The sequence below is a fragment of the Anguilla rostrata genome, chromosome 7 (genome assembly GCF_018555375.3).
Source record: "Anguilla rostrata isolate EN2019 chromosome 7, ASM1855537v3, whole genome shotgun sequence".
Classification (NCBI taxonomy): domain Eukaryota; kingdom Metazoa; phylum Chordata; class Actinopteri; order Anguilliformes; family Anguillidae; genus Anguilla; species Anguilla rostrata.
Genome location: NC_057939.1, coordinates 13837222 through 13863108, shown reverse-complemented (window position 1 = coordinate 13863108; position 25887 = coordinate 13837222). Strand labels below are relative to the sequence as shown.

Below are 25887 nucleotides of genomic sequence, written 5' to 3'. Positions count from 1 at the left end.
CAGTAAGTGTGTCACGGTGTGAGGAGAGAGCGCGGCACGCTGCAGTCACCGTATGTGCTGTGTAAGGGTGCTGTTCAGTGCATGTGATTGTATCTGCAGTAGCATGGGACTCCTCCCACTCTCCGGCCCGGCAAAACCCCGCCTCCGCTCTCACTGACTCCGCCCAGGAAAGGGTGGTGCAGTTGGGAGACACGGCTCCGGAGGCAGCGAAAGAAGAGGATATCCTTTCTTCGGAGGGGCCGCAGTCCCCCCTGACTGCCAGGGAGAAACTGCTCCGGTCAGGTAGCGAGCCGCCCCCTCTAGGGGTGGGTGACACTGGTGATGGGAGGGTGAGGCTGCGGTCTGTGCATTCAATCTAAGCACGTCCTTCGATCTCCATAGTTATTACATAGGCAGAACAGGGACGGCTCAGTGAGTATGATGAGCTTTGTACAGTCAGTCATGGATTTATTTTAATTGAGACATTGTTTCCCAGACAAACATTTTGATTGGTTCAACTCGGCGAGTCACTGCTGACGCCCGATGGGTAGGTTTTGGGTTTTGTCGTGGCTCACTCTCCCATCTGGAGCTGGTCCGAGGCGGAGGGGGAGGCAGAGTCCTGGGTCACAGACCTCCTTTTCTCCTGGGGATAAATCGACAGGAGAGAGAGCCTGATGCATAATGGCCGTACTTTCTTTTGATATAGCACAGCTGCTGTTTCCCAGGAACACTGAATGAGAACACAGTGGGCTTGTCCTGCAGCTCATAAAGATATACGAGGGTTTTGGCTTACGAACGGTTTTTTACCATCTATATTTGCGGAGCTTCAAGCTCTGTTGAATAGCACTGAAATCATCAAAATCCTGCCTGGTTTTTCTCTTTGTCATGGCATATAAATGCCGTTTTTCAGTTAGGACCTTTTTTTGTTACTGAAATAAAGGAGTGAGACCTACAGAATATCATTCAGTGGGAGGGGCTGCCGTGCTGCACAGAGCCCTGCTTTCGAGGCCCACGGCTCTAGGTTGAGCAGCTGAGACAAACCAAGCTTGAGACATCACCACCGAGCTTGTTCTAAGATGGCTGCACCCTAATGCTAATGCTAATCCTAAAAGCTAACTTCAGTTAATTTTTCTAGCACATATGGGGTCAGTTTCAGATTTTAAGTGCAGGGCTATATCTTGTTTAAGGTAAAGCAAATAAACCAGTGTCGTATAATCACATTCTTCTCCCCTTTAAACTCTTTATTTCTTGATTTTGTTTGGGTGTACTACATGGTTCAGGTGGGGTCACACAAATTGCTTTCTGCACTGGTGCTGAAAATCAGCATTGTCTTGATCATTTTCTGCTTTGTAATCCCATAATCATGCACAGTATGACAGTATGTCTGCCCTGCTGTGACAAATCCTTGGACAGAAATTGATTGACTTGTTGATTGCTGATCTCTGGAAAACAGTCTGCTGTGAGCTGGGTGGTGCAATATGAAGTTTTCCTCGCTCAGGGGTGCTACTAATGGTACTGACCCATATCGCTGCATGTGCTCTCTTCTCCTTTCATATTCCATATTTCACTCTCTCCCCATGTCAGGCCTCTCCGGCAGCGTGAACTATGATGAGGACAGCGATGAGGAGGAGGACGAGGAGGAAGAGGAAGAGCACGCCGGGTCCCTCTCCCCCCGCACAGAGAGCTCCCGACCTGCCTCTGCTTCCAGCACCAAGTCGACCACTGTAAGCTCCGCCCCCCTCACTACCTCACCCCCCCCACACCCTCTTACCACAACCAGTTTTCTCTCCTGAGAACCAGCTGGGCCTAAACATTGAGACATTGCTAAGTAACAGTAGCTGGCACTATGTCGACTTGTCTATCACTGAAATATTGTCACTGTCAACCGCTCCCCCCCTCCCCCCCCAAAGGACTATGTGGCCCCAGGGTCTCCAACCACAGAGGGGCCCTCAATTGAGGTGGACAACCTGGAGGAGTTTGTGCTGCGGCCGGCCCCCCGCGGGGCCACTGTCAAGTGCCGCATCACCCGGGACAAGAAGGGCATGGACCGCGGCCTCTACCCCACGTACTTCATGCACCTGGAGAAGGAGGACGGCAGGAAGGTACTGAGCGTGAGGAGGGCGGGGCTAGAGGAGGGGCCAGACCGTACGGCAGACTGTGCACACACCCCGCTTTCTTTCCTCAGATCTTCCTGCTGGCGGGCAGGAAGAGGAAGAAGAGCAAGACCTCAAACTACCTGATCTCGGTGGACCCCACGGACCTGTCCCGCGAGGGCGAGAGCTTCGTGGGGAAACTGAGGTGACCCTCACTCTTCTGTCCTCCCTCATCACAACCCCCCCATGGCATTCTTTCAGTTCATCGCTTGACACCTCACCACCCCCCCCCCACCTCCCATTCGGTTGTGTTCTCTTTCAGGTCCAACCTCATGGGGACCAAGTTCACAGTGTACGACAACGGCTCCAACCCCAGCAAGACGCCCGGCGCGCTGCTGGAGGAGAGCAACACTCGGCAGGAGCTGGCGGCTATCTGCTACGTGAGTCGGGCCGTGAGCCAGCGACCATCCACGCTCTGTTCTTTGCAGTTCTAGAAAATGTTTCTCATGGTCGTTCATCTGCGGAGTCGCTCTGAACGCTGACCCGCTGGAGTCTGTGTTCCCTGCAGGAGACCAACGTGCTGGGATTCAAAGGGCCACGCAAAATGACCGTCATAATCCCTGGGATGAACATGAACTTTGAGAGGGTGCCCGTACGACCGACCAGCGTGAGTCTCCCCTCGCCGCCTGGGTCTCGCTTCTCCTCCTTTACTGTGTGTATTAGGACACTGTGCTGCCTCTGCCTGACTACACACTACAATATGTGGTGTTACTGGCCAATGAGATGCTTGAATCCTTTGTAAACTGCCTGGATGTGTGGAGACTGAAGGGTATACTTTGTTGGAGTACGTGGAGGATAAAATGCGCTGTGTGGACACTTTACATGTTGTACATGCTCTGTGGGGGTGTAGTTACCTATGTACTTTATGTGGAGATTGAAGTTGTGCTTTGTAGAGGGATGTAGAGACTAAAATGTGCTATGTGGGGATGTGTGTTGACTTGAGTGTGTACTTTGGGTAGACTTACAGAGACTAAAGTGTATGGGGATGTGTGCGGACCGAGGAGAGCTGTGTACTCTTTGTGCCCTCAGGAACAGGAGAGTCTGCTCACTAAGTGGCAGAACCACTCCCTGGAAAACCTGATTGAGCTGCACAACAAGGCGCCAGTGTGGAACGATGACACGCAGTCCTACGTGCTGAACTTCCACGGGCGAGTCACGCAAGCCTCGGTCAAGAACTTTCAGATCGTCCACGACAACGACCGTGAGGCTTCTGCAGCGCACCTCACCTGCCTATTGGCTTATCCCCAACACTCTCACGTGCTATTTTGGGCTGCTACATACACATCACCCTACTTTCATATTTCTTACTCTCTCTCTCTCCCCCACACTCTGTCTTTTCTCTCTCTCTCTCGTCCTCTCTCTCTCTCTTCTCTCTCTCTCTCTCTCTCTCTCTCTCTCCTCTCTCCTCTCTCTCTCTCTCTCTCTCTCTCTCCTCTCTCTCTCTCTCTCTCTCTCTCCCGCCAGCCGCACAGCACGCACGCACGCACGCCACGCACGCACAACACACACCCCCAACTGCTAGTTAAGCTTACCAGTAACCTCTGTTGTCTCATACGACTGTGTGTTTGTGACTCAGATAATTGCATAATAACAAGACTTGTATCTAAGCCATAACCACTGTCCCTAAATCAGTTGTGCTTGGGTGATGGACTGTTCTGATTTTTAACCCTCGGCGTTTCTCCCTGTTACCTGACAGCGGACTATATCGTCATGCAGTTTGGCCGGGTGGCAGAGGACGTGTTCACACTGGACTACAATTACCCCATGTGTGCACTTCAGGCCTTCGCCATTGGCTTGTCCAGCTTCGACGGCAAACTGGCCTGCGAATGAGTGCTGAGAAACCACCCCACCCCCCCACCTATGCTGTCTGTGGTATTTTTAACCTGAAACCCCACCCCCACCCTCAGGACATTGCAATTGACCATCATCTACACACCCTCCCCCCCCTCACTGTCTGCTTCCTGTCCCCACAGGAAGTTCACACAACCCTTGCCTACAGCCTTTTCCACTAAAATGCTGCACTGGTGCAACCCTGTGAAAACATAACCCTCCAAACCCTTCTGTAGTGCACCCATCCTCAGAAAGATACACCTACACACGGACAGAGAGAGAGAGAGAGACAGAGGGAGTGAGTGAGTGAGGGAGCGAATGAGAAAGAAAGAGACTGAAGCAACAGATGAAGAGAGAGAGCCCTTTTGTCGAGAGAATGCCTTTCGGGGGCCGAGCCTGCTGTGTGAGGATGTCTTTGTTTTATGTTTTTCTGTGTTATCCTCTGTTTTATCTGGATCATTCTGTGAGGTGTGCAGTCCATGTACAACAAGCTCAAGGGAAAGGTTCATATACGGAAAGAAACGGGCAAGTCTCTGCTTTCCTTGGGAAAGAATCCTTTTAACAGGCCAGTCCTGTGAAAGGTGAGATTTTACACCTGGATTTTGAAACGATTTCATGTTCTTAGTGTTAAGTTTGTTTGCTGGACATTGAATATTTAAAATTTTTAGCATGTTTTTTTTAATATAAAAAAGGTTCATGTTTTCCACATTGATGCTAAAGTAATTCCATCTCAAACAATGGTTATGTGGTTGCTCTTAAAAACTTGCGCATTTCTGTGCTAATCCTGGAAAGCTGTTGTTAACCCAAGTAACCCAGTTAAATTGTAATTTCTTTCATGGTTTGTCACATGGTATTGCTTATCAAGAAGACTTCAATAGCGTGAACTTTGATCATGTATCCAATATTTAAAGTTTATCAGAATGGCATTAATATTTACATTGATGGGATACTGATTGCATTGTTTTTGGTGGTCCACAAGGCCTTCTGAAGCACTTATAATTGATGCAAGTGTTTGCTCTTCAAATGAAATTACAAAAAGGAGTTCTTTTGAGTTCGATACAACAATCCCATGTGATCATAATGGCTGAACGATCCTGCTTGTATGTGTGACAGAACCAGCTTCTTAGTCAATGAAAAGACACTAATCAATCCTTAAGGCTAGTTTTCAGTTTCTTCTGCCCTTTTTATTCTATTTAAAATATCCACCACGTCGTTCGCATCGACACGAGCTCTTCAGCTTAGCCCGCGCACAAAGCCTCATATACTTTCATGTGGACCAATGGCTGTTCAGTGCTATTAAAGGTGCATTATGTAGGTTTTGAGAAACGAGCAGGAGAGGGGAAAAAAAAAACATTCCACCCTCTCCCCTCAGCTCTCCCTCCAAACACACATAAACATGCGCTCATCCGAGCACTGGAGAGAGGAACGTCCCTTTCCATCACAGTCGGGAGTCGCTATGACCAGTTTCAGAAAAATCTGTTTTTATGTCAGAAATGTTACATTTTGGCCGTTTTAAATGTAAGATGCCAAGCTGGCGCCGGGGTTCTCTTAGGCGACCGAGACCTTGGCCACTGCCGTTTGTCACTCACCAGTCACACGTGGCGACTACTTTGTCTTGGCTTTCATGATGTGTATGCCTCAGCTTTGCGTCGTTCGGAGGTCTAGTTTTGGCACTAGCTATCTCTGCAGTAACGTTACCTCTGCTCTGCTCTTATCTGTTTAGCCCCGCCCGCCCTGTCTGCTGTGAACGTGTGACACGTTTGACAGACAGACAGACAGACAGAGGTTGGGCAGAGAGCTGTCCTGATTGGTTGTTAAAATTCAAGCGTGATAAGAAAATTGGTAAAAAAAAAAAAAAAAAAGGAGTGGCTTATTTCAGAGCCTGGGGCAGTCACAGACCTTTTAATTTATTGATATCTGTTGGGATTCGAAGGACATTTAACAAAAGTGTTGTACAACAGACTTTCATAATGCACTTTTAACCACAGGAGGAGAGATGCATCTCTCAAAGACAACAGCTAGTATCTGATAGGTGCTTGGTTAGTAGCAAGGGTTGCTACAGTGATTACCTTTTTAACACTGGCCAATTTAGGACCACCCTACCCTGGCAATACAGCCCACCACTGTCCCATCACTACAGACTGATGTGCATGGATAACCCGGACTGGAACTAGGCAAGGCTAAGATGCAAGTCTCAGCCTGGGCTCTTGGGAGGCACTTTTACCAGCTGAGCCACTTGGGAGTCCCTGTGTAGACTTTTGAATGAGCTGTATACTGCCATTTATCAATTGTCAAGGGATTTTTCAGTAAAAGTGATTTTATGCTGCTCACCTTTAACTGCAACAAACCCATACTGCAGGTTTGTTGTTACTCAGAACTTGGGTAACACAGAATTTGAGTTAACTCAGGTCACCTGGTTTCCTGGGTCTGGAAAAAAAAACCGCACTGCAGTAAAAAGAAAAATGCATCTATATAAAGAAGGAATGTCCAGTCTTATCCAAAAAAGGGCTGGTGTGGCTGCAGGTTTTTGTTTTAGCCCTGAGACACCTGATTCTACTAAAAGTTCATGCCCCTGTACAACATTTTAAAATTATGTCCACGGTAGTGATTGAACTGAATTTAACACGATGTTGCTTGTAAACATCGCATTCAGTCACCATCTGAGTTAAAATAAGTGCCAATTACTTTATCAACTTATATTATCGAGGTGGTGCAAATGAGATAATTGTTTGAAAAGGGGATTGAGAAAGAAGCTATAGCAACCTCTAGCTGGCGGAGGACTGAAGTACATTGCAAGAAAAAAAGGGACTAATTGGTGGCCCTAAGTATAAGAAATGGCATATTCCTTGTGGGCTTCAGGATCTTTTGAAAAAAATACTGATGTGCTCACCCTACATTTGACACTATGTAGCACTTCCTTTGCATATTAATAAATATTGAACATGGCATATATCTGCATACCATATAAATGGATATTATAATTAAATGCTGCAAAGTATATAGACTTAATGAGTATATGAAATTGTTTCTTGAGGCTATTTGAGGCTTTTTCTTCTACAGTTTCTACATTCATATACACACAGAAACTACCTGTGTTCTGACCAAACTAATGTATATAATGTATATGTGTGAATGTGCACATGTGTGTTGACCAGCTGACAATTCCAGGTATGCACACACTTAGAAATAGTATTCTTAATTTAAATGTTTTTTTAAAGAGGACCTAGCTTGCACAAACACATATAAGGATTATACATTGAAGCTTAGCTTACTGGCTCCCACTCAAAGAATGACTTGTATTTGAAATAATGTTATTTGATCATGACTGTAGTAATATTCATTCCAACCTATCCCTTTCTGACAATTTGATCTTTTGCTACTTGTTTGTACATAGAATAAATGACAGTGTTGTCAGTGAGTCCTACCCTGTCTAAGCTCCTCATTTAGTCTTTATGATTCTTATGTTAACCCAGAGACAGACCTTCATTCGTTGGTACCATTGTGTCGCTTTTTTTTTTTTTTGGTGTAAAAAATACCTCGCATGAACATGTCTGAACATTGTGTTTTTAGCCGCTGATTGTTCTGGTAAATAGTGCAGCACAGATGAAGGAAACCTTTTATTACAGTCAAAACTGCATTTCCTTTCACAGTAAACACTGTCAACCCAGGATCCACAACTAGCTATTTAAGGTTGCTCCAGTTAAGTCTATTTTACTGGGTCTGGTAAAGCACTGAAAGCTGAACACGTTTATGCTATTACCAGAAATTGTGATTCTGGCTTTTAGAAATGTCCACATAGGAAAAACTTGAACTGCTAAATTAAACATTTGATAACATATATTCTTTTCTGCAAATGGTATTTTTTGAATAGATAATTGCATGACAATTCTGAAAATAACCTTTAACAAAAAGAACTTCAACAGTATCAGTCTTAAAGGGATAGTTCACTTTCTGGGGTTTATTTTGGTATTTCAAATTTGGTGTTTTTAGTTTGCCCAGGCAGTGTTTGTGTGATGAATGATATTTTAGATATTACCAAAAGTTCCTAATGACCTGTTTAGTTTAAAATGGCTGATATAGGGGGTTTCACAGTCCAAAGCACAAAAAACACTTTAAATAACTCCAAAACAGCATGTACACTGATGTCACTGATTCACTTCTATTTTATAACATTTATTCATAATTATCATTTTGTATATCATGCTGGCATTCCTTTCCTTCAGCACAGTGGTTTCATGCTGCATGCTCCATTGGAGAGTGATACAAATCAAATAAAATTTTGATTTCAGTTTGAAAATTACATTTAGCATGTACAACACGATGTCTGGGGGCATCACGTCAAAGGTGCAGCACAATAGCTGCTTTGGAGTTACCTGAAGTGTGTTTTCTTTCTTTAGCCATTTTAAAGCTGGTAAGTCATCAGAACCTTCTGCAAATGTCAAAAATATCCAATTGCAAATATGTACCAAAGCTGAAATGATTCTTAAAAACTCTAGAAAGTCAACCATCCCTTTATCCAGTTCAGATCAAACAAATAGTGTATACCACCATATGGTTCTCCAAGACACTGGAGAGCGCTATTTTTGCTTTCTCTATTGGCTACCACAAGAACACAGAACTGATGTATTGAGTACAACATGTGGCCTGCTGGTGGCAGTATACCCCACTAAACTTCACCTACATCTCCCTGTTGAAGTGAAATGCTCAAAGCCCACCTGCCACACAGCTGAACTAACCAGTGTATAATGTTTCAACACAATGAAAAGCGGAAAAAACAGGCGGTAAAATGTTTTGGGGTCTCACTCAACAGATGTTGACGATGTCAGACAATGCTTTGTATTTGATGAGGTAGTAGGGATAGCACTGGCAGCTATCGAACACCACAAAGGTAGATGGATTGTAAAGCCGATTCACGCAGGTGTCATACCGCTCAAATCCAGGTGCTTGGGGGTCGAGACAGGGTGGGCGACAGAACGTCGTATTCCCCACACTCATCCTGCCCACCAGCACCTTGGCAAGGAACATGTGCTGGCAGTTCTCCTCGCCTGATGCCTGTGCATACGCATCGGCGTAACGGGCATGTCGGGCAAAGTAGGTACCCTGGCCGTATGCCACCCCGTTCTTCCCTGAAACTCGCGGGTCAAAGTTGGTCAAACTGATCTCCTTGGCGCAATCCTCAGTGGTCCCGTGGAACAGGTGCCGCTCCAGAGACCTTCTCTCGACTGTGCTGCGACTCTGCATGTGCTCCTTCTGCCTAAAACACAGGGAAGTCTGTCAATCTGCACGTCTGTCCTTTTAAGAGATTTATTAGGAGGTATGTGTCACATATCTTGCTGATGAAAAGTGAATCAGACTTAAATGTGAGACTCAATTTTCAGGGAGAGCTAGCCAGCTATTTTCTGAAGTGTTTTAACGCTGACTGATCCAGAGGAAAGTCATTATCAAGATGGGTTTTTTTGGGGGAAAGCATGTTTATCCATATTCTCCTAGTTATTGTGAAATCTATGGTGATTCCATTGCCAATGATACAGTGAACACAACAGCATTTCACTGATATTTTGATCTCCTCTATTCTTTTTAGCAGTTTTTTTTAAACGTTTTAAACTCAAAATTTTATATGCCAAATTGCTTTCATGTCTGGCTTATTGCAGTCCTCAGTCAATGTGAGTGAATTCAGACAAAGAATTTCCCTCAGAAACATGTTGCAATGCTTCTTTTTGGTCTGTGGCCTGATATTTGGACAACGCAGTCTCTGTGTTAGAGTACACTTCATACACAGGTGAAACCTGTGCTTCCTGGGAGACAGTACGGCACCACCTCCACCGCTCTGCATGTTGTTGGCCACAGTTGACACTGCATGAGTGGATGGACTACCGGACTATGGGATAAACGCAGGCTTTGGAACCTACTGACTCTCTAAGAAGTGACTCAGTGTTGCCTGAAGTGCCAGAAATGGGTCTGGACAGCCTGGTCACAACATTAATGTACAGAACTGTAGCATTGCGGTTAAAATTTGGCTTTCCATTGCTCGTATGTAAAACACATTTTTTATATCTAAACATGGTCACATCTCAACTGAAATCCAGGTCTTACCTAAAATTCATACCACTAAGGAGTGACACCATCTTAACTGAAAGAATGTAACAATTATTGAATGCCTAAATTCTCACTCATCACACCCTCTTACCTCCTATACTTGTCCCACTGGAAAACGTTCTGGACCTGCTGTATGCTGATGATCTCTGTCTTGGTCTCCAACATGGTGCTGTGGAACAGGCAGTGGACGCTTTGGTAGGCTTTGGCATTGGGTGGCACCTTCACCAGGCTAAAGCCCTGATCTGGGCTCAGGGTCCACACAGGAGGGTACCAGCTGCTGAACTCCTGCAGAGGATCCACACTGAGACTGGGGAGAACCTGCCAAAAAGGCCGGGGGGGTTCTCTGAGCGAAACTGTCCTGAAAAGCAGTTTAAGATCACAGAAAAGAACAAGGTCAGAAAGGGGCAGTCACATGTACCCACAGAATTTCAATTTACATAAATTTACACTCAGAATACACATACAGGAGGTAGTCTGAATTTGATAGTCATCTCCCAAGATGCCCAAGATGAGGCATGTGCAGAACGATTTCTGTCCTAAATGCAACCTGGACAGGAAAAACTGCAGTCCAAGTTTCATTAATGATTCTCCAATAATTTAATTGCAAAAGATGATGTAAATAAATCACAAGCTGCTTGGGGAGCACACTCCTGTTCTTCAACTCTTTCCATTTATTCTCCATATACTAATGCTTTGCATTAAAAAAAAATAATTGTGAAAATATACTGTGGAATGTTTTATCCACAAACTTCTATGCATTTTTACAAATATTAATCCTAGCAAATTTCACACACCACCTTTTGGTGCCCATACATTATGGGCCTTAATTTAAAGTCGATAAATTGAGTCAAGTTACACCACACATCATCTTGAGCCTCTCTAAGCAGCACGCTTAAAGTAACTAAAGATAACAAAGAAGTTGAGCGTGGGCAAAGGACCAATTATCCAGGGCACGTGAACACATCATACTTCAGGTGTGATTTGAGGGAGAAGAGCGAGTGGAAGGTTGGCCTCAGTCGTACTCTGCGTTTGAACCTGGTCGTAAGGTTCCTCTGGGTCAGAGTGCTGAAGTCCACTTTGTACTCCTGCTCCCCAATGAAGAACCGACAGCTTGTTCTCCCTTCCCTCATCTTTTCCAGTAGCAACGCGGACACTTCCTGCAGAAAATAGCTGAGTTACTGGACAATACTAGACCCAGAATATACAGTGAAAAGGTTCTCTCAAATGATTTTTTTAAGGTTATTTAGAATACATTTAGAATGTATTTACCTACATTTTGTACCTTTTTTTGAATATTTTCCTAGTCTAGTCTGCATCATATATTGTGAAAACACAGCTCCCAATCCACAAAATAATAATGAAGGGGTGTTACCATTTGGTAATGTGTTATAGAGAGGAAAATAAAGCTCCCACAGGGAATCAAAGGTGGTAAGAGATTCAATTAAAGCATGAAAGCTGTTCCAGTGACCTCCATAATGTTGAAGGACACAGGAAATCTGAGGTACAGGAAACAAATCCCAGAGGGAGAATGTATTTTAAAGTTATGTACTTCTTTGTATGGTTCCCATTCATAATCATTCCACCAGTAGATCTTCCACACTGTGGACAGGAGAGGGATCCTGGCTGGGTTGCTCCTATTGGTTAGTCTTCTGGCTTCATCATATTTCACAGAATTTTTCACTGTCATGGTGTCAAAGTGGAGGGAAAACATATCTGTCCTGAGGGCAGATAAATGTTTATGAGTGCAGAAGTGCATTAACCCGATGGGCATAGCAACACATGCCGAGTTCCTAAACTCAACTTGGGGCTTTCAGTGTGACTTTCAGTGTAAACTCCGGTATAACAACCTTCCAGATGAATGAGCAGCCATACTATCCAATGCCCACATCCAATGTTCATGCCCATTTCTAATCAAGATTGACAGCCTAACAAGTTGCCAACTTCACCAGAAATGTGGTACATGAACTATACTTCCATAGTTGCACTCCTGGTACAAGCTAGTACTACAGGACTTCCCCTACAGTACATGACTGATTGTTTTTTTATATAAAGGCTGGTTATGCAGGACTTTAGTGTATTCTTACATGTAATTGCAATTCTAATTTCTTGGCGCACATTTAACATGTGTATATCTGGTCAGAAACTTAATCTGCAATATGTACATATAATAATTTTAAACAAGATAGGGCTAAAAATCCCTTTAAAAACTCACTCATCCTGCATCTTGATGGTCTCTCTGCCAATGTCACAGTATAGCTTCTCCAGTTTGACCAGAGCAGACAGAGAGACGTCGACCCACTGCTGAGTGTCCCGGCGCCTCAGCTGCCAGTGGAAAGGGAGAGGCGTGTGGTGCTGCTTGCAATTTGACTTGTATCGACAATGGCCAGTGAGGAACCGGTCGCAGATGTAGATGCTACCAGAGGACTGGGTGTAACAGGTTTTGGCATCTAGCTGATAAAACACGGAGGGAAGATCAATGACCTCATGAGTCGCAGCACCGGGGCCGGACAAGCTCTGACAGGAGGGAGTCAGCTGGGGAAGGGTCTGAGACTGTGGGAGGGGCTTAGGAGGAGACTGTGTTGCTTGAGTCTGATACGGAAGTACAGGCAGCAAGTTCAATCCATAAGGATTGGGAGTATTCCATGCTATCTGAGTGCTCAGGTTGAGGGGCACACCATGGATCATCTGGGGCATGGGCTGAATGCTCGGAACAGGCAGGCTTGTGGGGAGTGTTGAAAGTTGGGTTTCAGACAGAGATGAAGGCTGTGTTTCAGGCTGGTCATTGCTCTGGGCTTTCTGGGTGGTGAGAGGGGTAATCTGGATGGTGATGCCATATGGAGTCACACTCCACTGCACCTGTGCATGAGCGGCATTTACACTCTCCCACACGGGCAGGCTGGTGTTGCTGTTTTGGGGGATCTGCAGCAGTAGTTCAGTTGAGCTCAACAGGCTGAACGGCACCTGTCTGCAAGGCCTGCTCTGGTCTGCAGACTCAGTCTCATTCTTCCTCTTCTTTAGTGGTACTTCACTGAACAGAAGTTCTGTCATCTCACTGGTCCTTCTGGAACCTGACAAACTGAGCATGTAATCTGGACACGTTAACGCTGAAATGGAAACAGACCTATTAGCTCGCAGTCACAAGGTCATCAAATGCAGCCTTGAAAACAGGCTTGTTGTGCAAAAAAAAAAAAAAGAATGTAAACAGACTAAAGTAAAAGTCTAGTGCACAATCCTTGGCCTCAGGATTTACCAGTCCGGAAACGGGAAAGAACACTCATTATTGAAGTCGTTATCAAGCTGGTGCTTAGGTAGCCTAATTGCTTACTACTTTTGTGATAGTTTATATATATCTTTCTAATATAATCTTTCTATACACACATAAAATCGAGTATCTTACGCTTAGAAACCTTCAAAAGCACGACAATATCACAGGCCTACATATTACGATTGGCTACTTTTCATGCATGCAGCAGGTACAAATAAAATTCACGACTACTTGTCAGCCTCACTTGTTTACTCAGGTATTCATTGTCATAAATGCTCAAGAGGCTTGTTATGTTTTTATTTTCAAAATCCGTTAACAATACCGTCGTACCTACTTTAGCCCTAACGAAGAATTTAAGGATTTACATCTCCAAAAACGTGTGGAACACATCGGTTTCACTTCACGAAAGTTACCGCACCAATTCTCAACTTTATAACTATGCAAACCAAAACTTTAATTGCGAAAAACTATACCTACCATATAATTTTAAGGAAGCCGAATAGCGGCCAGAGAGATCAACCGCGAAAATGCTTTCGACGATTGGGGTACTGATCTTATAGGCTAAATTCATAGGATGGCGCTTTTTGGACAAAGTTTTAACCAGTTATAGCAATAATTACCATCTGCGGGACGATACGTTAACTTCAACGGTGTTGTGACTTGCGAGTCGATAAACAGTCTGCTTTCCGAGGAAGATGTTTCAGTGTTTATTTAGCCTATTTCATTTCACAATATAAGCAATAGGTTCTGAGGGACAACTGCAACACCAGATGGCACCACTTGCATAATTCTTATGGGCTTTTTCAGTTGAAGATACAGGATCACTTTGATACATTTTGCCACAAACAAAAAAGTTGATTAACTTTTAGTTCTTTTATTTTAACTATTGTTCCCATCATGTTACTTAAAGGACACACAGTTAACGAAAAATGCTAAATTCTGCCATCTCACTGGTCCTTCTGGAAGTGAGAACAGGAGTCAAACAAGGAAAACATAGCTGTCAACTTTAACAGATTTATTGGGTTAAGTATGGCAACCAGAATAAATCACAGCATGGGTGGCCACAACCGCTGAAAAGAGACCCACAATCCTGGCAATACAGATTTGTATTATTCAGGCTATATTCCTTGCTCTCTCAACCTTTGGTTTTTACACTTTAATATTTTCCTCTCTTTCTGGGCATTTTATAAGTACATTTTAATGTGGTTATTTCTCATAAACAATTCATAGAAATTCATGTGAATAGTGACATTACACAGTCCTCCATACATACATACATACATGGAGTAGGATACTACAACAGGACAATTAGTTATATTGTAGATACCATTTGTTTCAACAACAACAAAAACAAAACAGATAGCAAAATATGCATGCATTTGTATTGATTATATTTAAAATAACAATAATAACAATTATTCGTTGTCCAAATGTCTGTTATGATCCATTAAGAATATTTGTAAATATAATTTTAAGTCAATGGCAATTGAAAGATGTTTCGATAATAAGGACTGGGTTTTTGTGGTTTGGTCTAGACTGAATGTTCGGTATTTCCCTCATTATGCAATATGTCAGCAGAGTTTATGCAGACAATGCTGTGAGTACTAAGCAGTCACCTACTTTGTAGGCCACAGACTCTGGAATTCTATACCCATGCACAAACAGAAACTAACAGAATGAGCCACTCAGCAGCCCAAAAATAATGTAATTTTTTGTTAATGTAGATGAAATTGTGGTTTCGTTTCACTTACGCCGTCTAGCTATATCATCGCTGGAAAGTAGTTAGCGTTCACACAAGTGGAATCCATTGAGGTATGCATATATTTTTTTAAGTATTTCAAATCGTAATGAGTTAATTCCACAGCTCGCTCATGGCAGTATCAAAGCAACAACTTGTCCTCGGAATTAAATAAAATAATAGGCAATAGAAATATATGAGCATTAGCATATTGGAGTATTATAGTATAGTATTATAGGAGTATATATTGAAGTCCTTGCACTTCATTCACAGATGTTGACGAGGTCAGACACTGCTTTGTACTTGATCAGGTAATAGGGATAACACTGGCAGTTGTCAAATACCACAAAGATGGAGGGGTCGGAAATCTTGTCAACGCAAGTGTCATATAGCTCATATCCTGGTGTCAAGGGGTTGAGCCGGGGTGGGCGGGAGTATGTAGCTTTCCCAAGAGTCACATTACCCACCAGCACCTTGGCAAGAAACATGTGCTGGTTACCCCCGCCTGATTTGGCTGCATATTTCAAAGAGTACCTGGCATCTCGGGCAAAGTAGCTGCCCCGGCCATATACCGCCCTGTTCTTCCCTGACACTCGTGGGTCAAAGTTGTTCAAACAGATCTCCTTGGCGCAATCCTCAGTGGTCCCATGGAACAGATGTTGCTCCAGAGACCAGCTGTGTGCTGTGCTGTGAATCTGCATGTGCTCCTTCTGCCTAAAACACCAGGAAGTCACACGTTTCAATTTCTGTACATATATTCAACGGAGATCATTTTACAGCGAAAAAACACTGGGTGACAGTATCTGAACACCAACACTTAATCGTGAATGCCAAAATTCTCACTCATCACATCCTCTTACCTCCTATACCTGTCCCAATGAAAGATGTTCTGGACCTGCTGTATGCTGATGATCTCTGTCTTGGTCTCATTCATGGTGCTGTAGAACAGGCAGTGGATGCTTTGGTAGGCTTTGGCACTGGGTGGCACCTCCACCAGGCTAAAGCCCTGGTTTGGGCTCAGATTCCACACAGGAGGGTACCAGCTGCTGAACTCCTGCAGAGGATCCACACTGAGCCTGGGGAGAACCTGCCCAAAAGGCCGGGGGGGTTCTCCTAGCGAAACTGTCCTGAAAAGCAGTTTAAGATCACAGAAAAGAACAAGGTCAGAAAGGGGCAGTCACATGTACCCACACTATTTGAATTCACACCAAATTACATTTGAAATGCAGCTAATACGAAAAACCAGTAAGCATGTGTTTAATTTCTATCCATCTCCCAAGGAGACAGTTTTTCAAAGAAATGCACTCTTGAAGAAAAGTCATCCTAAAGTTACATTATTGCAAAATTTTGTAATCTTAGAAAAATAATCCAGTGAATGTTAAAAGGGTCACTGACAATGCTGCTGGATGGCTCACTTGGTTAAGACACTATGCTCTGGTGCATGGATAAGCCTCATGGCCTTGAATCGATACTGGACTGTGCCATGCCAACTGTGGTCAGTAGGTATAAAGTAATGCTACCAGTTTGTCTCCCTTGTTTTCTCACATGGTACTTCTGTCCCCTGCCAGCAAGATGTTGCCATAGCCTCTTTGTCAACCACTTCTCAAACAATTATCCATTTTCACCACCTCAGTGTGAATATCTGTTCATCTCCCATGATATATTCATTTTTCTTTTCATTGTCACACCCTTTATTCCATTCAGAAGTATACACCTAAGGCTCATTATGCAAATATCAGGGTTATTAACAACTAAAACCAACTATTAATTGAATCCATCCTGCTTATTGGAGGTGCTGGAGCCTATCCCAGCATGCATTGAAAGGCAGGAATACACCCTGGACAGTTCACTAGGCTGGGATTTCACTAGGCTTACATTATAAATACTTACACACTTTTCTTGACTTATCAAAAAATAGTGTATTCTTGAATAATAAATATAAACAGAGTATCATAATTGCAAACACTCAGTTCTTGCTGGTAGTGTCTTCAAACCTTTGGTCCCCATTGTATACAGCTTCAGTTTGGACAGAACATTTTTTCACAAGGAAAAAGGACCAATGACACAGAACATGGCAATATCTCATACTTCAAGTTTGATTTGATAGAGAAGGGCGAGCGAAAAGTAGGTCTCCATCGAATTCTGCGTTCAAACTTGGTGGTGAGGTTCATCTGGATCATCCTGCTGAAGTCCACTTCGTACAGCTGCTTCCCAATGTAGAACCCACGGCTTGTCTCCCCTGCTTCTATTGCTCCCACAAGCTCCTTGGACACTTCCTACAGGAGGTGAAAAAGTCAGACAAGATTTAGATAAGCCCCTCCACCCCTTATCCACCATCTAGACCCACAGCCTGTAAGTATACTTTACCCACTGTCTTTTTTAGGGTGTTGTGGAGCCAGGAGTTTTTCTTGGTAAGCCCCAGTCCTTAACTGAGCCCCTTAACCAAAAGGTAGATAAATAAAGGCAGAGCTATGGGATTATATTACCCAATCAATGTACATGTTTAATAATGGGAGGCTTAGAGACTAGGACCAGTCCAGCCATTAGGTTTCCTTCCTGTGGGAAGCAAGAGAAAACTTTCAAGATAGCCAAGGTAGTAGTAATAATGTGCCACCTACTAAGGCAGTAGTAATAATGCACCACCAGTAACTTACTTTTTCATACTTTTCCCACTTGCCATCATTCCACCAATAGATGCTCCACTCTGTGGGGAAGTGAGGGCTCATTTCTGGATCATAGCTGCTGGACAGTCGCCTGGCTTTATCATATTTCTCTGAGGTCACTTTCTTGGTCTCCAAGTGAAGCGTAAACGCTTCAGTCCTGATGGGAAATCTAAACAAAAGCCACATTAACATGATGGGTGCAGAAGGATACTACAGTATATTCTCATTTGCCTTTATGAGTATTATAGCTTAGTAAGCTTACCTTTAACATTTAAACATTAACATTTCAGTCTCTACTCAATAATACAGTAATAGTGTGAATAATAATTCTGTAGAAAAGTAGAGCTAATACAAAGACCCCTTGACACTCTTTGTACCCACATGTCCTGCAGCCTGATGGTTTCTTGGTCTGGATCACAGTACAGCTTCTCCAGTTTGACCTGAGCAGACAGAGAGATGTTGACCCACTGCTGCGTGTTCCAGTGCCTCAGCTGCCAGTGGAAAGGCAGAGGCGTGTGGTGCCGCTCACAGCTGAGCTTGTGTGGGCAGCAGCCAGTAAGGAAGTCATCGCAGATGTGGATGTATTTGGATGGCTTGGTGTAAAAGGTTTTGGCTGCTAGCTTGAAAAACACAGAGGGACAATCAGTATCACCGTTGTGGTCTAGACCGGAGAGGGTCGGCAGTAAGCAAACTGGTAGTGGGACATGTTTAAACTGGCAGGGTGGCTGAGGCTGGTTTACAGGCTGGTCATTGCTCCGGGCTTTCTGGGTGGTGAGAGGGGTAATCTGGACGGTGATGCTGTACGGAGCCTCACTCCACTGCATCCCTGCCTGAGGGGCATTTACACACTCCCACACGGGCAGGCTGGTGTTGGTGTTTGGGGGGATCTGCAGAAGTAGTTCAGTGGAGCTCAACAGGCTGACCGGCACCTGCCTGCAGGAGCTCTCCTGGTCTGGAGACTGAGCCTCAATCTTCCGCTTCTTTAGTGGTACTTCACTGGGCAGGAGTTCTGCCATTTTATTAGTCCTTCAGGAAGAGAGAAAAAAGGTAAAAAGGGTATACATACTGTGTAAAATAGAATAATTAATATATTCATTAAAAAATTCATAAATAAATGTGCCTACTCTTAACCACATACTGTACTTAATCACTGCTAAATGATTTTACGGCAACCAATTGTGGGCACCTTAAATGGTCATTCTCTGAATAAGGCTCTTTGCGGAAAGCCAAAACTGGGAAAGGGATACCAGATCTTATGAGAAGAAAATGAAAATACTGCTGTCTATGGTTGGCACTGCGCATGATCAGACTTGATTTGTAGTAGGAATGTTCACCCTCATACATCCAGTTCTGTCACATGTCCTAAAACCAATATCCTGTGTATGTGATCTTTACCTTGTGCTCGGTGACCTTCAACTCAAACATAAGACTTTAAAAAAGAGAAACTGATAAAGCAAACATTTTATTGCACAGAAGGATACATCTTGCTGAACCATGTCCTTGTAAAAATCTGCTCACTCAAAGATTTTGACAGTGTCAGAAACGGCTTTGTACTTGATGAGGTAATATGGGTAACACTGGCAGCTGTCAAACACCACAAAGATGGAAGGATTTTTCTTCCGGTCCACACAGGAGTCATACAGTTCATATCCTGATTTCCTGGGGCTGAGACGGGGTGGGCGGCAGAACGTAGTCTTCCCAATGGTCATCTTACCCACCAGCACCTTGGCAAGGAACATGTGCTGGCAGTTCTCTTCACCTGATGCACGTGCATATGTGTCGGAGTAACTGGCATCTCGGGCAAAGTAGCTGCCCCGGCCATATACCACCCCGTTCTTCCCCGACTCTCGTGGGTCAAAGTTGTTCAAACAGATCTCCTTGGTGGAATCCTCAGTGGTTCCATGGAACAGATGTTGCTCCAGGGACCCTCTCTTGATGGTGCTGCAGCTTTTCATGTGCTCCTTCTGCCTAAAACACAGAGAAATCATGTGTCTCACAACTAAGGGGTGACACTGTCTTAACTGAAAGAATGTAACATTAGCTGCCTAAATTCTCACTCATCACATCCTCTTACCTCCTATACTTGTCCCACTGGAAAACGTTCTGGACCTGCTGTATGCTGACAATCTCCAGTTCGGTCTCAGACATGGTGCTGTAGAACAGGCAGTGGATGCTTTGGTAGGCTTTGGCACTGGGTGGCACCTCCACCAGGCTAAAGCCCTGGTCTGGGCTCCGAGTCCACACAGGAGGATACCAGCTGCTAAACTCCTGCAGAGGGTCCACACTGAGGCTGGGAAGAACCTGTCCAAAATATTTGGAGGCTTCGCATAGGACAACTGTCCTGAGAACACAGAGGGAAAGAAAAATGAGGTGTACAATCAGGTTGCACTGTTTGTAATTGTCCTGTAAGCAATAACCTATTTACTTTCTGTTAAAATATATATATTTAAAAAATATTTGTACTGATCCCTCACATTTACTCTAGTGAAAGTCTATTCCAAGGCACTGATAAAATTGGTAATCAAAACTTAGTGGCTGATTAATCAAATAAATTGAAGTGCCCACACCACATATAGCACGTCTGGAGGCAAAGATAGTGGCTGTATCAATCAAAATATTACAAAATGATAACATCCCCCTAGAAAATATAAATCATTTTGTTGGTCTAGAATAGCCATCTGCATATCATATTAAGGTCATTAAAATAATAACTTCCTGCAGGGAGTATGAAATTAAATATGATTCCATTCAAAATCCCCAGCGGGGGCACTGTAATGTTCAGATGTCAGAGTTAGTAAAAATACAGAAATTACATGGCGAGATTTTTGCGCCACAAAGTTGCAGTTAAGTTTGATCCACACTAAACTGTCGATTAAAGAACAGTTTAAAAAAACTTTATTTCATTGACATTCCAGACATTTATATATTGTCTTATTACATGGGCTAATAAATACAGATTTAGAAAAAAGACAAAATGTAATGAGCTACCAGACTCCAGCCCTGAATTTTGAGTGTCTTATTTAAAAGACACGAGGGTGTTAACTTGCATTATATTGCAAATGACAGTACAGTATATTATGGATATAAAGTAATGATAAGACATGGAGGAGGACATACTTCAGGTGTCGTTTGAGGGAGAAGGGCGAGCGGAAGGTGGGCCTCCGTCGTACTCTGCGTGTGAACCCGGTGGTGAGGTTCCTCTGGGTCAGACTGCTGAAGTCAACTTCGTACTCTTGCTTTCCAATGTGGAACCGACAGCTGCTCTTCCCTGTCTCCTTCATTTCCAGCAGCAACATGGACACTTCCTGCAAGGAAATGCCAAACAAGTCCTCTAGTCACTTATCCACTTTAGGAAACCAAACCCTTTGGAACCAGGGCTAGTAACCAGCCAAGTGTTTCCACTCTTTTTAAGGGCACAGTGGAGCCAAGAGTATTACTGACCAGGGTTAAGCCTCGCACATACCTTAGAGTTGAAAACAAAATCCTTCATACAAAATGGTTGCATAAGGTGCCCATACCTCATTTTAGCACAAAACAAAAAACCTTGCGTGGAAATTCAGCTCAAATAGAGGTATATACTCTTATAAGCAGGGCTTGAAATTAACATCTGACAACCCACCAAATGTCTGTAAAAATGGGCTGTGGTTGGTAACAATGCTTATTAGTATGTCTCTGGGTGCTTTCACATATTTCAGTTAAAAATTGTGGCAGATATCTGTTGCTGAAAGTAATGTCCCTCTGTGAAACAGAGATAAGGAAGGCCTAAGCCAACCTTATACCAATCCTTAAGTTAACATAAAACAATTCAACAGGTGGACATTTCTTCAATATATATCAAACTCAACAAGGACTTTAGTGTTAACTCAACAAGTGAAACTGAGTTTTGTCTTAAGCTTTGATTTTAATGGTTCTTACATTTCTGTACTGTTCCCAATTGTATTCATTCCACCAATAATTGTTCCACACTGTAGGGAAATGGTGGTTCCTTTCTGGATTGCTGCTGTTGGAGAGTCTCCTGGCTTTATCATACTTCTCAGAGTTTTCCACCGTCATGGTGTCAAACTGGAGGGTGAACACATCTTCCCTGAGGGGTAAATGTTAATATGTGAAGAAGCACATTGACCTGATGGGTTCAGAAATATATGCTGAGCTCCTCAACACACTGGGCCTTCAGAAATACACAATTACCTTATTCCACTACCAGCACTATGGCTGAAGGGCTGAACAAGACACTTACCTACCCACTATCCAACAGCTGAAGTTCACAGTACAAGGCACAAAGTGCATTACAGGAGAGCTAGCAGCACATGCAGCAATGGTGCATCTCTCACTAAAGATAGTTAGCTGCTAAAAACTAATAGACACCTGACAAATAGGTAGTAAGCGTTAGCAGTGGTGACCCAAGGAACTTGACACTCCTGAGTCCTGGTAACAGCCAGATAATGACCCAGCCATTACAATTTGTGATGTCTATACCACAGAGCTCAGCATTTGTAAGAACCATTTTTGCTGACTGAGCCTCTCAGGAACTCCATAATAATGCCTTAATATTATACATGTTTGTCCTAATTTCTAGCACAACTTATTTTGGCAATAGTATTTTCATCTCTGATCTAAATCACCAACTGTAATATGTATTTTAATCTGGCATTTTGTAGAAAGATGGAGCCAAAAAACCCTGGACCCACATGTCCTGTAGCCTGGCGGTGTCTCGGTTTCTGTCACAGTACAGTTTCTCCAATTTGACCTGGGCAGAATGGGAAGTGCTGACCCACTGGTGAGTGTCTTGGCGTCTCAGCTGCCAATGGAAAGGGTAGGGAGTGTGGTGCAACTGGCAGTCAAACCCATTCCGGCAGTGTCCCAGCAGGAACTGGTCACAGATGCAGGCTTCCTCAGAGGGACCAGTATGGAAGCAAGCCTGCTGTACCCACTTGGCTTTGGGTGCTGGCTGGAACAACAGGTCAGTGACCTCATAAGTGTCCTCACTGGGGCCAATGATGTCTTTATAGGAAGAGGCAGGGTGAGAGTGGCCCTGGTACTGAGGGAGGGGCTGAAGCTGGGCTGTAGTCAGGGGTGCGGTCAAACCGAGAGGCTGATTTTGGGATGAAAGAAGAGGCTGAGGATGAGTGGGGATAATTCTGTAGGAATGGGGTGCTCTACAAGGTGTGGTCATGAGTACACTCTGGGAGAGCGGCTGAATGCTGGGAACAGGCAGGCTTGCAGGGAGTGTTGAAAGTTGGGTTTCACTTTCAGACAATGATGAGGGCTGGGTGTCAGGCTGGCCATTGCTCTGCTTGGTGAGAGGGGTGATCTGGATGGTGATGCCATATGGAGTCACACTCCACTGAACCTCTGCCTGAGCAGCATTTACACTCTCCCACACGGGCAGGCTGGTGTTGCTGTTTGGGGGGATCTGCAGAAGTAGTTCAGCGGAGCTCAACAGGCTGACCGGCACCTGCCTGCAGGACCTGTCCTGGTCTGGAGACTGGGCCTTAATCTTTCTTTTCTTTAAAGGTACTTCACTCAACAGAAGCTCTGCCATCTCACTGGTCCTTCTGGAAGTGAGAACAGGAGTCAAACAAGGAAAACATAGCTGTCAACTTTAACAGATTTATTGGGTTAAGTATGGCAACCAGAATAAATCACAACATGGGTGGCCACAACCGCTGAAAAGAGACCCACAATCCTGGCAATACAGATTTGTATTATTCGGGCTATATTCCTTGCTCTCTCAACCTTTTTACACTTTAATATTTTCCTCTCTTTCTGGGCATTTTATAAGTACATTTTAATGTGGTTATTTCTCATAAACAATTCATAGAAATTCATGTGAATAGTGACATTACACAGTCCTCCATACATACATACATACATGGAGTAGGATACTACAACAGGACAATTAGTTATATTGTAGATACCATTTGTTTCAACAACAACAAAAACAAAACAGATAGCAAAATGTGCATGCATTTGTATTGATTATATTTAAAATAACAATAATAACAATTATTTGTTGTCCAAATGTCTGTTATGATCCATTAAGAATATTTGTAAATATAATTTTAAGTCAATGGCAATTGAAAGATGTTTCAATAATAAGGACTGGGTTTTTGTGGTTTGGTCTAGACTGAATGTTCGGTATTTCCCACATTATGCAATATGTCAGCAGAGTTTATGCAGACAATGCTATGAGTACTAAGCAGTCACCTACTTTGTAGGCCACAGACTCTGGAATTCTATACCCATGCACAAACAGAAACTAACAGAATGAGCCACTCAGCAGCCCAAAAATAATGTAATTTTTTGTTAATGTAGATGAAATTGTGGTTTCGTTTCACTTACGCCGTCTAGCTATATCATCGCTGGAAAGTAGTTAGCGTTCACACAAGTGGAATCCATTGAGGTATGCATATATTTTTTTAAGTATTTCAAATCGTAATGAGTTAATTCCACAGCTCGCTCATGGCAGTATCAAAGCAACAACGTGTCCTCGGAATTAAATAAAATAATAGGCAATAGAAATATATGAGCATTAGCATATTGGAGTATTATAACAATAATATCATATTAAATAGAACTTAATTCCTGTCCTACCAGTTACCAGAAGAATAAGTGAAACGAAGGGCCCGCATCGGACGGTGGTGGTGAACAAGGAACTGAGCCGTAATGCAAAGCTCTCGATTTACCATTCGATCTTCGTCCCTACTCCCACCTGTCGTCACGGGCTATTGGGTAGTGACCGAAAGAACAAGATCCCAAATACAAGCGGTGGCAGGGTTAACTCTACTTGATAGGGTGAGTAGCTCAGCTGTCCGGGAAGACCTCAAAGTAGAGCCGCTGCTGCTCCGCATTGAAAGGAGTCAATTGAAGTGGATCGGGCATCTGATAAGGATGCCTCCTGGGCGCCTCCCTCTGGAGGTGTTCCAGGCACGGCCACCGGGCAAGAGACCCAGGGGCAGACCTAGGACACGCTGGAGAGAATATATCCAAAGGCTGGCCAGGGATCGCCCGGTATGAGTTGGTGGAAGTCGCCTGGAAGAGGGACCTCTGGGCTGCTCTGCTTACCCCCTTTCCACCGCGACCCTGACCTGAACTAAGCGGTTAGAGATCGGATGGATGGACTCGCATAGCAACGCGCACTGGCCATTTTACTGATGCGTCATACACGATGCAACCAGGAAACTAGTCGAAACCCCGGGGAATCCCAATACCCGATAACCTCTGCTGAAGAATTCCCCTGAATTCCCATAACAGGCAAATACGAATTATAGGCTACTTATTAAGATTATTGTGGTATCGTCCTATTATCACTGCCGTGGAAAAAACTTCACATGCTAGCATTCCACATTCACTTCTTTCGTCCGGTAGTATCGCAATAGCAACTGTATAGAAAAGTTAGAGAGTTAGAAAATAGGTTCGCGCAGATTTTTGCGCGAACCTATTTTCTGGCTACCGGGATCATATTGCTTTTAAAATATATATTTTTCGGTAGAGCTGACTACAACAAATCAATTGCCCGTGCACGGCGCAACGCAGTGAGTGGTGTAGGAATTTACGTACCTTGCAAAACGTTAACAGAACCTTAGGATCCATAGCATAGTTTAAGGAAGACAAAATCTACACCTGTACTGTCTTCAGATGAAACAGTATTATCAACAAGAGATAAAATTCCGCAGAATACATCACAAATTTACATTTTAAGATTATTCTCAATTAGGCTTTTATATACGTAGGCCTGCCGCCATAAATGATTAATGTAGCTACGCTGTAGTGCGTGCAGACGTGCCTATTTTACACCCGGCGTAGGATGCATAGGATACATTGCCAATATTTTTTTTGACACTAATGCTGGTTTACTTTTACTTTCTTTTTCACTAATGCACCTTTCACGGACATGGTCTGCAGTGTGTATTATGTTTATAAGTGCACTACAGCTCGCTACGTTTACAGTCTAGTAGTTATGGTGGAATAAAAAATAAAAAAAAGTTTCATAGTTGGCTTAGGGAACTGGGAAGCTATGTGCAATAGAATACCAGATAATCATATAGCCACCGCAATTCTTGATGAAATTTAATTAATTTTAAACATATGCCTTTCGTGGTTTCTGAAAAGCAATGAAAACGGACCTGTTGCGGCGCCAAATCACATACTGCTAGTATAATG

The 25887-nt window shown here is 43.7% G+C and overlaps 3 protein-coding genes across 12 annotated transcripts in view; 1 reads left to right on the top strand and 2 right to left on the bottom strand.

The window, feature by feature from the left end:
* Nucleotides 1-7386, top strand: part of tulp3 (TUB like protein 3) — a 34168-nt gene extending 26782 nt beyond the window's left edge. For 4 of the 6 annotated variants that reach the window (XM_064342964.1, XM_064342967.1, XM_064342962.1 and 1 more), the window contains 8 exons: nucleotides 100-282; nucleotides 1564-1703; nucleotides 1890-2081; nucleotides 2165-2277; nucleotides 2395-2512; nucleotides 2641-2739; nucleotides 3162-3333; nucleotides 3829-7386. In XM_064342964.1, coding sequence (XP_064199034.1) covers nucleotides 100-282; nucleotides 1564-1703; nucleotides 1890-2081; nucleotides 2165-2277; nucleotides 2395-2512; nucleotides 2641-2739; nucleotides 3162-3333; nucleotides 3829-3962 — 1151 coding nt within the window. In that variant the 3' untranslated portion in view covers nucleotides 3963-7386. The remainder of the gene's footprint in view (nucleotides 1-99; nucleotides 283-1563; nucleotides 1704-1889; nucleotides 2082-2164; nucleotides 2278-2394; nucleotides 2513-2640; nucleotides 2740-3161; nucleotides 3334-3828) is intronic. The other 2 variants (XM_064342963.1, XM_064342966.1) reach the window with 2 other exon arrangements.
* A 180-nt stretch (nucleotides 7387-7566) lies between these two features.
* On the bottom strand, nucleotides 7567-14214 carry LOC135259073 (protein mono-ADP-ribosyltransferase TIPARP-like). Its single transcript, XM_064342960.1, has 6 exons — nucleotides 13944-14214; nucleotides 12271-13162; nucleotides 11608-11776; nucleotides 11028-11215; nucleotides 10150-10416; nucleotides 7567-9216 (listed from the first exon to the last, which is right to left on the bottom strand). The coding sequence occupies exons 2-6, from the start codon at nucleotides 13140-13142 to the stop codon at nucleotides 8766-8768; spliced, it is 1947 nt and encodes a 648-aa protein (XP_064199030.1). The 5' UTR covers nucleotides 13143-13162; nucleotides 13944-14214; the 3' UTR covers nucleotides 7567-8765.
* Nucleotides 14215-14323: 109 nt separating this feature from the next.
* On the bottom strand, nucleotides 14324-25568 carry LOC135259072 (uncharacterized). 5 transcript variants are annotated; one of them, XM_064342954.1, is made up of 11 exons: nucleotides 25285-25568; nucleotides 22413-23279; nucleotides 21640-21808; nucleotides 20842-21029; nucleotides 19799-20065; nucleotides 19243-19692; nucleotides 18106-18750; nucleotides 17716-17893; nucleotides 17150-17337; nucleotides 15922-16188; nucleotides 14324-15775 (listed from the first exon to the last, which is right to left on the bottom strand). In XM_064342954.1, the coding sequence occupies exons 2-11, from the start codon at nucleotides 23264-23266 to the stop codon at nucleotides 15325-15327; spliced, it is 3657 nt and encodes a 1218-aa protein (XP_064199024.1). In that variant the 5' UTR covers nucleotides 23267-23279; nucleotides 25285-25568; the 3' UTR covers nucleotides 14324-15324. The 5 variants fall into 5 exon arrangements, with proteins under 5 accessions (XP_064199024.1, XP_064199025.1, XP_064199027.1 ...); XM_064342955.1 differs by lacking the exon at nucleotides 25285-25568 and adding an exon at nucleotides 24067-25120; XM_064342957.1 differs by lacking the exon at nucleotides 25285-25568 and adding an exon at nucleotides 24319-25120.
* Nucleotides 25569-25887: the final 319 nt, after the last annotated feature.

Coding starts and splice junctions, on each gene's coding strand:
- LOC135259073 (XM_064342960.1), bottom strand. CDS start 13,142: ATGCTCAGTTTGTCAGGTTCCAGAAGGACCAGTGAGATGACAGAACTT. Junction 11,777..12,270: donor ACCATCAAGATGCAGGATGA/GTGAGTTTTTAA, acceptor ATCTGCCCTCAG/GACAGATATGTTTTCCCTCC. Junction 10,417..11,027: donor TCCCTCAAATCACACCTGAA/GTATGATGTGTT, acceptor ACTGCTTTTCAG/GACAGTTTCGCTCAGAGAAC.
- LOC135259072 (XM_064342954.1), bottom strand. CDS start 23,266: ATGGCAGAGCTTCTGTTGAGTGAAGTACCTTTAAAGAAAAGAAAGATT. Junction 16,189..17,149: donor TCTATCAAATCAAACTTGAA/GTATGAGATATT, acceptor ACTGCTTTTCAG/GACAGTTTCGCTAGGAGAAC. Junction 15,776..15,921: donor CATTGGGACAGGTATAGGAG/GTAAGAGGATGT, acceptor CTGGTGTTTTAG/GCAGAAGGAGCACATGCAGA.